The sequence below is a fragment of the Capsicum annuum genome, chromosome 12, assembly GCF_002878395.1.
Source record: "Capsicum annuum cultivar UCD-10X-F1 chromosome 12, UCD10Xv1.1, whole genome shotgun sequence".
NCBI lineage: Eukaryota > Viridiplantae > Streptophyta > Magnoliopsida > Solanales > Solanaceae > Capsicum > Capsicum annuum.
In genome coordinates, this window is record NC_061122.1 from 212,254,664 (window position 1) to 212,264,866 (window position 10,203).

The window sequence follows — 10,203 nt, forward strand, 5'->3', positions numbered from 1 at the left end:
GGATTCCATTCCCGTGAGGTCCTCGTAAGAGGTTGGTGTATATTGGTAATTGATAGGAAGGTCTTAGAGTTTAATATACCCTTCGGTTGTCCTCTCTTTATCAATTTGTGTCAATCTAGTTATTCTTTTATCCTTTACTTTATTGTCTCGTTTTTCTTTGTTCTTAGTTTTTGTGTCATTTTTATTTTCATATTTTTGTCTTATATCATTTGGTATCAAAGCCGAGCTTGATTTCGTTCTCATGAAGTCAATCTTGGGTCTATTTGTTGAAAAATTAAAAATCCCCCCAAAAAATCACTATTCACATTTTTTTCTTTTGGTCAAATTTTGAGTCTTTGATTTTGTTATTTTTCTTGTGTTTTTGTGTCAGATTATTTTTCCCTAACTCTGCCATATAGATTGAGACGAAGGAAGGACATAAAACATAATATAAAAACATAATTATATTTTAATAAATTTCAAACAGATCATATTTTTGTTTTTGGAAACTAGGTATTTTCTACTTGAATAAGGATTCTCGCAATTCTTTTCCTACTTGAAATAGGAAAACAGAAATAATTTGGAAACTTTCCCTGCTATATAACATACTCTCTTTTATTGTTCCAAAGTAGGTCTATTGTGTTTTAGTCGGTCTATCCCTGCTTAGTCCCGTTCTCTCCATTGCCTAAACTTTCATAATCAAATGAATAAAAGAAACTATAAGGTATAACTAGTTATTTATACCAGTGTTTACACCAATATATGGATATTAATAATATTGTTGATTCATCAATGCCACTAAAGATCCAATTGTCCATCAAAACCAAATACCGATGGATTGAAACTGACAACGTCAACAAGAACAACATGTGTGTTCACCAAGAAGAGGAAGAATTTAAACAAGGTTGCTTTCATATAAACGTAGACATTTCCAATGAAAATTTGAAAGCATTAATCTTTTCGAAGCTTGGCAGCAACTTGCCTACTCTTGATTCGAAACAAATAAAAGAGGCTAGTTATCGTATAATAAAAACCAAAAAAGGGTTCATTTGTGTGTCACTTATTGCTCTTTTGTACCAAGATTATGTTTGTGACAAGACGATGTTATTCCAGCTACATTGTCCTGCTAGTTTATCGTTGATGTTGAAGAAGAACAAGATGATGATGAATATTGATGAAGAAAATTGTTCTGGGATTTGTTTTGGGGAGTTAGCAATGGGAACACAAGTTATTTGCATGCGTTGTTCACATTACTTTCATATTCGATGCTTGTGGAGTTGGCTTACCAGAAGGGGCAACTGTCCAATTTGTCGATATGAGCCAGATGTAGAGTAACGTCTATGTGTTCATGTGAATTCAATAACATTTGAAGTCCTTATACAAATTTATAATTTCAAATCTTGAATTTGTATAGGAACTCAATAGATTGATATTGTTTACTAGCTAGGGCCCGTTTGGATAGGCTGAAAAAAGTGGTTTTTAAAAAGTTCTTTTGAAAGAGTTAACTTATTTTAAAAATAAGTAGTTACGTGTTTGGATAAAAGTGCTGAAACTTAAAAAAAGTTATTGATGTGTTTGGTAAACAAGTGTTTTTAAACACTTTTTTTTAATCAAAATATCTTAAATATCCTTAAAGTTGTTAACAATATGTAAATTTGATTATTATTAATTTTTATTTCTAAATTGATTCAAATTAAAATTAATATATATTAAAAATATTTTTTTGAATGACTATTAATTTGTGCGCTAAAAACCTTTTTTTTTTTTTTGTTAAAAGAGTTTAAATCATCAAGCAAAATATATATGTTACTAATCATTATAATTACATTAATAGATAAATAGTTGATCACAAATGATACTATTTGTTTGTTAAAAAAGACTCTTAATTAGAAAATATATTACTCGTTGAATGAGTAATGACTATTACTATTAAAACATTGGTGAATACGAATGTTGCGTCGTGAAGTATAGAAGGATCATTCACTAATCGTCCATAAAGTTGTATATCTTCAATGAGTATTCTCCATATATTTTGTTTGGTGAGTTATTTTTCTATTAGAGAAATTAATATATTGTACAATAATAATTGTCCAAATTTAAAAGAATATATTAAAGAAGGAGAATAATAATAAAAATTCATATTTCATAAATTAGAAGTTTCATACAAAAGAAGTATTAATATAGCTAGAGTTAAGTTCGTCATAAATACAAAAAGTGAAAATATTCAACTAAGACAAGCATTAAGCATTACAAATATCATTAGCAATTTTTAACTTAAAATAAGCTCATCCAAACACCCAAAAAATAAAATTAGGTTCAAATAGTATTTTTTTCTAGTATTTGAAAATTTGAATTATTTGCCAAAAATAGTTACCAAATAATAACAAATTATATGACCAAATATTATTTGTCAATTTTTTTCAAAAAAATTACTTAAAAAATTTATGATCAAATCGGTCCTAAACATCAATTAATAGAGATAGTAAGGTAAGATAATCATATAATAATTATTTTTTTAATGAGTATATCATATCAAAAAGTGATAAGTTAAAGCCAAACGGAAGAAATGCTATTTTGTCATGATGTTTTCTTATGCTAAGAAAAACTGATAACAAGTACTCTCACAAGTTCCTCTTTTTTAAAAAAAAATAAAAGAAATTGAGGGATAAAAATCTCTTTTAGTGGGTTAAAGCGCAATGGCTTAGAAGCCTCCCCAAAAAATAAGTACCCAATGAGGTGCTTTTAAAAAGAAAAAATTATAGAAAGTCGCATACTTAAGATTATAATTACAATAAATAGCAACACTTTTGTAAAATTACAGTTTATAGCAAAAGTAACATTATTTTGCCTTTTTTTTCATCTTATTTTTTTTATCATTTTATTTTTTATTTTATTTTATTTTCACTTTTTTTCTCTCTTCTATTTCTCTTCTTCTTTTTTTTCTTTTTCTTTTTTTTTCTTTTTCATATTTGAAGACAATTATCTCCATGATCTTCAAAATTTTAAAATTAAACATCATTACTGTCTTTCACGCACTATATCTCTATCTTTTTTTCTTGTTAATCTTTTTTCATCTTATTTTTTATTTTTTTATTTTAATTTCTTTTTCTTTTTTATTTTTTTCTTTCTACTTTATTTTCTCTCTTCTGTTTCTTTTTTTTCCTTTATCATTTTTTTCCTTTCTCATAGCCTTTTTTTCTATTTTCGTTTTCTTCTTATTTTTTCTATTTTATTTTGTTTCTTTTTTTTTTTACGCTTTTATTTCTCTTTCTTCCTTTTTTTTTCTTTTTTCACTTCTCTTTTTTTAGTTTTTTTCTTTTTATATTTTTTGGTTTTTTACTCTTCTATCTCTAACGTTTATTTTGAAAAGAAAAATATGTATGTCACATACACATATTAAAAAACACATACAAAATACATAGCCATACAGATCTAGATATCTATTTACAGTACAAAACATATATATGTATTTACGAAATACATATCATATTCATATTAAACATTAATGAACTTAACTATACTATATATCTTCATATGTATTTGCGAAATACAAAGGTGACTCATATAAAATAAGAATATAAATATGGATTAGGTATGTATTCTGTAAATACATATGCAGTGCTATATGTATTTTATACGGTGTTAGATTTGTCTCTAAACTATACATACTATGTCATTTTAGAGGGTAACATATGTACTTATTTCCTTTCTTTTACTATTTAAGATATGTATCATGTATTTTTTTATTACCTATATGTATATGTATAAATTGTCATTTTTGTTATACAGATTTTGTGTCCTATATGTTTACATGTGAGTCAGATATGTATTTTTGTAAATACATATGCAGAGATATATGTATGATTTTTACCGTAAATACATATGCAGATCTGTATGTGTATTTATTTTGTATATTTTTTGAATATGTATATATGATATAGATATTTATCTTTTAAAAATAAAAGATAGAGATAGAAAAGTAAAAAAAAAAAAAAGAAAAAAATAGAAAAAACTAAAATGAAAAATAAAAATTCAAAAAAAAAAAAGTGAAAAAGGAAAAAAGAAGATAGAGAAATAGAAACTTGAAATAGAAGTGTTAAAAAAAGTGAAAAAACTTTAAAAAAAGAAGAAGAAAACGAAAAAAAATATGAGAAAAGAAAAAAAAGAAAAAGAAAAAATAAAAAATAAATAGAAAACGAAAAAGGAAAAAAAGAAGAGAAGTAGAAGAGAGAAAATAAAGTGGAAAGAAAAAATGGAAAAGAAAAAGAAATTAAAATTAAAAAAATTAAAAAAAATGGAAAAACTAATAAGAAAAAATAGTTAGAGATATAAGAGAATGATATTTTGAAAACTTGAAGATCATGGTTATAATAATCTTCATATTTGAGTTTGATTTGGAAAAGAAATCTATTAATTTATAGGAATTTAATTAGATGGGATAATTATTCCTTATTTAACTCAACTAATTTCAGTAAAATAAGGACAGTAAATCTTGTTGTATATATATTTGAATAGTAATAGTTTACTTAAATACAAAATATAATTTACTATTTTTCGTAATTATGAAATTGTTGCTATAAAAGTTACAATTAAGGCCTATAGTTGCTACTTCTAAAATTTTCCCTGATGAATACTCCCTCTATTTCAAAATATCTATATACTCAAATTTATATTTCAAAGCATAATTAATAAGGCTAATTTGGTGAAATAAACCTCAAATTATTTTTTTAAAGGGAGTGTCTAGTTAACAAGGCCAACTATTTTGAAACTAATGAAAGTAGTATTTAATACAAAGGGTAAAAAGAAAAAAAAAGTAAATTGTAAAAATTGATAAATTATCCATTGTTTTTCCAAAGTGAAAAGGATCGTTTCGTGTAAGGTATTAAAATATATAATCCCGAGATACAATTTTTGGTGCCATGTTTGGTTGTCAAATTCGGAATAACTTATCATGGGATTGGCAAATAGTGTCGGGATAAGTTATCCTTCCCAAAGGGTGGTATAAATAATTTCACCATAATTTATATTGGATAACGCCATAAAATGACAAAATTATCCTCCAAACCCTTTAATTATCACTTTTCATACACCCACACACACACCCACACACCCACACTTTACTACTATATATAAGAGAGAACGTGAGATTTTGGTAATCTTCACATCAATTTTTTTGTCAATTTTATCCCTAATTTGCATTTTAATTACTCTACAAATTTTCATCCATTTTGGTAAATTTGAACAATTATATGAGCTTATTAAATGCTACAAAAGTGACGAGTCATGAAAAAATATTATTGACACCATAAAAACTATTTATACAATCAAATTCAAAATTGATCCAAGGGATCATTATTTTTCTATTTTGTAGATTATTAATATTACTTCAAATTTTTATTTTTCCTAACAAATTTATCATGGACAAGTAATTAAAGTATCTTGACATTTCTTTTCTAACATAGTACATGCTTAATTATTAAATAAAAAACTATTTTTTATATGTAGTTAAACATGTTTGAAAATTTAATTTCTTTTAAAAAATACATTTCAACTTTTCAAATATTAATGATATCAAATAATGTAAAATGAGAGTAATTCTTTTTCACATTTTTTGATGAGGAAGTGTTTTTTTTTTTAAATGAGATTATCAACATTTTACAGAATTTAGCACAAAATAAGTAATTTAACATAAAATATTAAGCTAAATAAGATGAAGAGTATTTTTGTAAACAAACTATCTATTCTTAGAAAGAATCCAATGCATATCATTTTTAGTACCACAGACCCAAACAATCACTAAAAACTAATATTGGAATAACTGATCCTAGGACTACAAATCTAGTATAACTAATCCCAGCATAACTAATCCAGTATAACTTATTTCGCAACCAAATAACCCCTTAAGTATTGTTGGACATTTATTTTTAGTATAATGGACAAACATTATTGTATGGAGAGAGTACCAAGTTCTTGGAAAGGACAACTTTAAAATATCTCATAACCTTAATTAAGAATATTTTATACCCTCTCCGTCCATTTCTATTTATCCATTTTTTTGTTGACACAAAAATTAATAAATAGTAAATGCTAGAGATAATTTTATCACATTACCCTTAAAGTATAATAAATATAATGCATTAAAAATGCATTAAATAATGAATCATATTTAATGTTTAAGTATTTGTTGGACATCTAAAAAATAAAGAAGTGAATAAATAAATTAAAGATGGACGGAGAGAGTAGCTATAAAAATATTATGTCATATTTAAAATTATAAAATTACATTTTATAACCACACAAATATTATGACATATTAAATATTCTAAACTTTAATTTATTTCCTAAGTTTATATTAAACTAAAAGTATATAAAATAAATTAAAACAGATGAAGAAGCAACGAAAAGTGCCCCGCAAATGCTGGATAGAGAATCTAACCTTTGTCTGCAGTCAGTCATGAGCTTGTCATATGAGACTTTTCTAGTGAAATCTATATCTTTTGTGATGTCTTATGTTTTGGTGATTATCAGTTGACATTTAAAAGACCGGGCCCCTAGCTCATCATGAGTGGTACAGTTGTCACATCTCTGTACAGTTTTGTTCGCTAGTGCAACTAACTGTGCAGGTGTGTAGCGTACTCAATTAAATATCTATTCCAATCAGAATTCAAACCTGATTTATACACCCTCATAAATAAAAAAGGATTCTTCTCAATCAAATAGTTTTTGCAAATTTGATGAATCACTGAAAACAGTGAAAACTCATTATTGCTCAAGTTCCAATTCTTTGTGTGCTTAAGATTTAACTGTTCTTGAGTCAAGTCTTGCTTTGTAATTGTACTGATCATCTTATAAGAGTAATGTATTTTCTTTGGCAGTAGAGTTCTTAGGTTGATTTACCTAAGGTCCATTGATTAGAGGAAATCGATTATGAAGTTCTTAAGGTGTGTAGAGGTAGTTGTAGTAGAGCTATTACAACTAGTGAAACTTAGAGTTAAGTTCTTGGAGTCTATAATCAATAATTTTTTATTATAGTAGAGATTGAAGCGCTTGTGAGGGAAAACCATGATTTTTCTCCCTTGAGCAAAGAGGTTTCCACATAAATCATTGTGTTGATTTAATTTCTACATGTTTTGATTGGCTACTATTTTATTATTTATTTCTTAGTCTCAAGGACCTGATCTCTTGTTAGTTGGTGCACCCCCACGTTCCAACAATTGATATCAGAGTGAGGACACTCTAAAATGTTAACACTAAGAGTGTTTTCTTAATCATGGCTGCTCTACCTAATCTGAAGGAAGGACAATCTACTACTAGACCACCCTACTTTAATGGGTAATACTATGGGTGGTGGAAAACAAGGATGTATGGCTTTATTATGGTTGAGGACAGTGAGCTGATGAATATGATACTTGATGGTTCTCATATGCTTATTAAGAAGGTCAAGGAAGGACACATAACAAGAATGATTGTCAAAACTAGGAAAGAGTACAATGATGAAGATAGTAATAAAAATAAGAAGAATTTCAAGGAAAAAAATTGCTTATATGTGGAATTGGACCTGATTAGTATAATCGAATCTCTGATTATGAAAATGCTAAAGAAATCTGGGACTATCTGAGAATAGCTCATAAAGGCATTACAGATGTGAAAGAATCTAAAGTAGACATGTTGACTACTTAATATGAAGCTTTTTCCATGAAAGAAAGAGAAACCATTCAGGACATGCGTACAAGGTTTACCTCTATCACAAATAAGTTGCACTGTTTGGGTGAGGTTATACCCCTGCATAAGCAGGTAAGGAAAATCCTAGGTGTTCTTCCAAAATCCTGGGAAAGCAAAGTTGATGCTATAACTGAGACAAGAAATTTGAAGACTCTCGCGATGGATGAACTGATTGGAAATCTAAAGACTCGTGAAATCAAGAAACAGTAAGGCCAAGGAAAGAACAAAGTTAAAAAGGAAAAGTATCTAACATTGGAGGCCTCGAAGTCTGATTCAAGCGAGAAGGACACTGATGTTTCTTATTTGACCAAAAGGATAGTGAGCGCAATGAAGAAAAGTAGTTAGTTTCAAAAGAAAGAAAGCAACAACAAAAAAGATGATATTATTGAAGTCTGCCACAAATGTGGGAAAACTGGGCATTTCATCAAAGATTACCCACTTCATAAAATAAACTATCTGGAATATCTAAAGTCAGGAGGTCACAAAGGGAAGAACAAGGACCAGGTTCCTGAAAAATCATAATGATAGGTTGTTGCTGATTATGTAGTGAAATAGGCTTTAACAATTTGGGGAGATACTTTCAGTGAATCTGATAAAGCTGAAAATCCTGAAGATGTCTCCATGTTAGCAGTGAAAGACAGTGAAATCACATATGATTCCTTGTTTTCTCTCATGGAAAAATCAAAAGATGATTATGAAAATGAGGTAACTCTCTGTGATATTAAGGAAAATTTAGATAATTATTATGTTAAAAAGATAAAAAAAGCTCACAAATGTGTTGATCAATTCTGTATGTAAAATGATTGTTGAAAAAAATACTCTAAAAGAGAAAGTAGAAAATCTATAGCTTGAATTAAGTGCTTTTACTCTCACATTGCCAAAAATAGAGGAACAATTTTCAAAAGTGAAATCTAAAAATCTAAGCCTAATGAATCAACTTAAGAAGATCGATGAGTCTAATGGTAAAGGGAAAAAGGAAGTCGCAGGGCTTCAAATTGACCTTGAAGAAAAATTGAAGGATTCTCAAAAGAAGATCATGAATGCTCTTTATAAGAATGAGGAATTAGAAAGGGGCCTTGCCCGTATATGAGAAGATCTTGACAAATCTCTAAAATGGACCACATCTTCACAAATCCTTTCTAATCTAACCAGTTAGAGAATCAATAATAGTAGAGGCCTTGTATATCAGAATAGAACCTATGTTATTAGTTCACAAGGCAAGCATGTTCCTATTGCTAAAAATAAGGCATATAGTTCTCTGTATACACACTGTGGAAGGGATGATCACTTGAAAGATAATTGTCAAAATTGGCTTAGGAATCGAATGAATAGCACTAGACACATTCAACATGAGAAGTCTCGTGCCAAGGGATCCAAGCCCTTGAGAATTTTATAGAAGAACAAACTGCCCAACTGGACCAAAAGAATTTGATCACTCCTTTGTCTTCTTTTTGGAAACTTAAACTTAAGTGAGTTCCCAAATCTAACAAAGGACTCAGCTTGTAGGTAGGATTAAGGGAAGGCAATCCAAAATGGTGCATGGATGGTGGATGCTCAAAGCATATAACTGTAAGGAGTGACTATTTTATCTCACTCAAGATACTTTAAGGTGGAGGTATCTTATTTAGAAATGGTAAAAAGGGTTATACTCATGGTGTTAGAAAGATTGGAAGGTCTCTTGATCATGCAATAGAAGATGTGTATTATGTGAATAGTCTCAAGTACAGTCTTCTGAGTGTATCTAATATATGTGACAAAGGTAATGAGGTAAATTTCTTATCTAATAAATGTACTGTGTCAAGCTTGAAGTTTGGAATAGTTATTCTAAGAGTTAAAAGGTGCAAAAATATGTATGTGGATGATATGGACTCTATAGCTAACTGTGAATTGACTTGCTTTAGTGTTCAAGGTGAAAATACTGACTTGTTGCACAAAAGACTGGGACATGTAAGTTCCCTCTTTTTGAATGAGTTGATTTTAAAGGACCTATTTCATGGTGTTCCAAATTTGCAGTTTTCAGATAACAAGATTTTTTATTTTATGTCAAATAAAAACAAACCAGATCTTTCTTTAAGTAGAAAAAAAAATAGGTTAGCACCTCTAGACCTCTCAAGTTGTTGCATATGTACTTGTGCAGACCTATTAAAGTCCAAAGTAGAGGTGGAAAGAGGCATGTGTTTTTCATTGTGGATGACTATTCAGGTTCACCTGGACAATGTTCATGAGAACTAAAGATGACACCTATGATGTTCTTGTGGGTTTTGCAAAGCAAATCCAAATTAAGCTAAACTGTAAGGTTGCTAGATTTAGATTTGAGCATGGAACTGAGTTTGAAAATTACCAAGTTGTTGAATTTTGTGCTGAAAATGGAATCAGTCATAATTTCTCTGCTCCTAGTACTCCTTAGTAAAATGGAGTTATTGAAATAAAAAACATGATTCTCATAGAGATTTCCAAGACTATTCTAATTGATAGTGAACTTCTAAAAGGATTTTGGGTTGA

At 28.5% G+C, this 10,203-nt stretch overlaps 1 protein-coding gene across 1 annotated transcript; it reads left to right on the top strand.

Annotated features, from left to right (window-relative positions):
- The first annotated feature begins 741 nt into the window (after positions 1-741).
- On the top strand, positions 742-1,314 carry LOC124889735 (E3 ubiquitin-protein ligase RNF167-like). Its single transcript, XM_047401711.1, has one exon. It carries the CDS (start codon positions 742-744, stop codon positions 1,312-1,314), a length of 573 nt encoding a protein of 190 aa, XP_047257667.1.
- Positions 1,315-10,203: the final 8,889 nt, after the last annotated feature.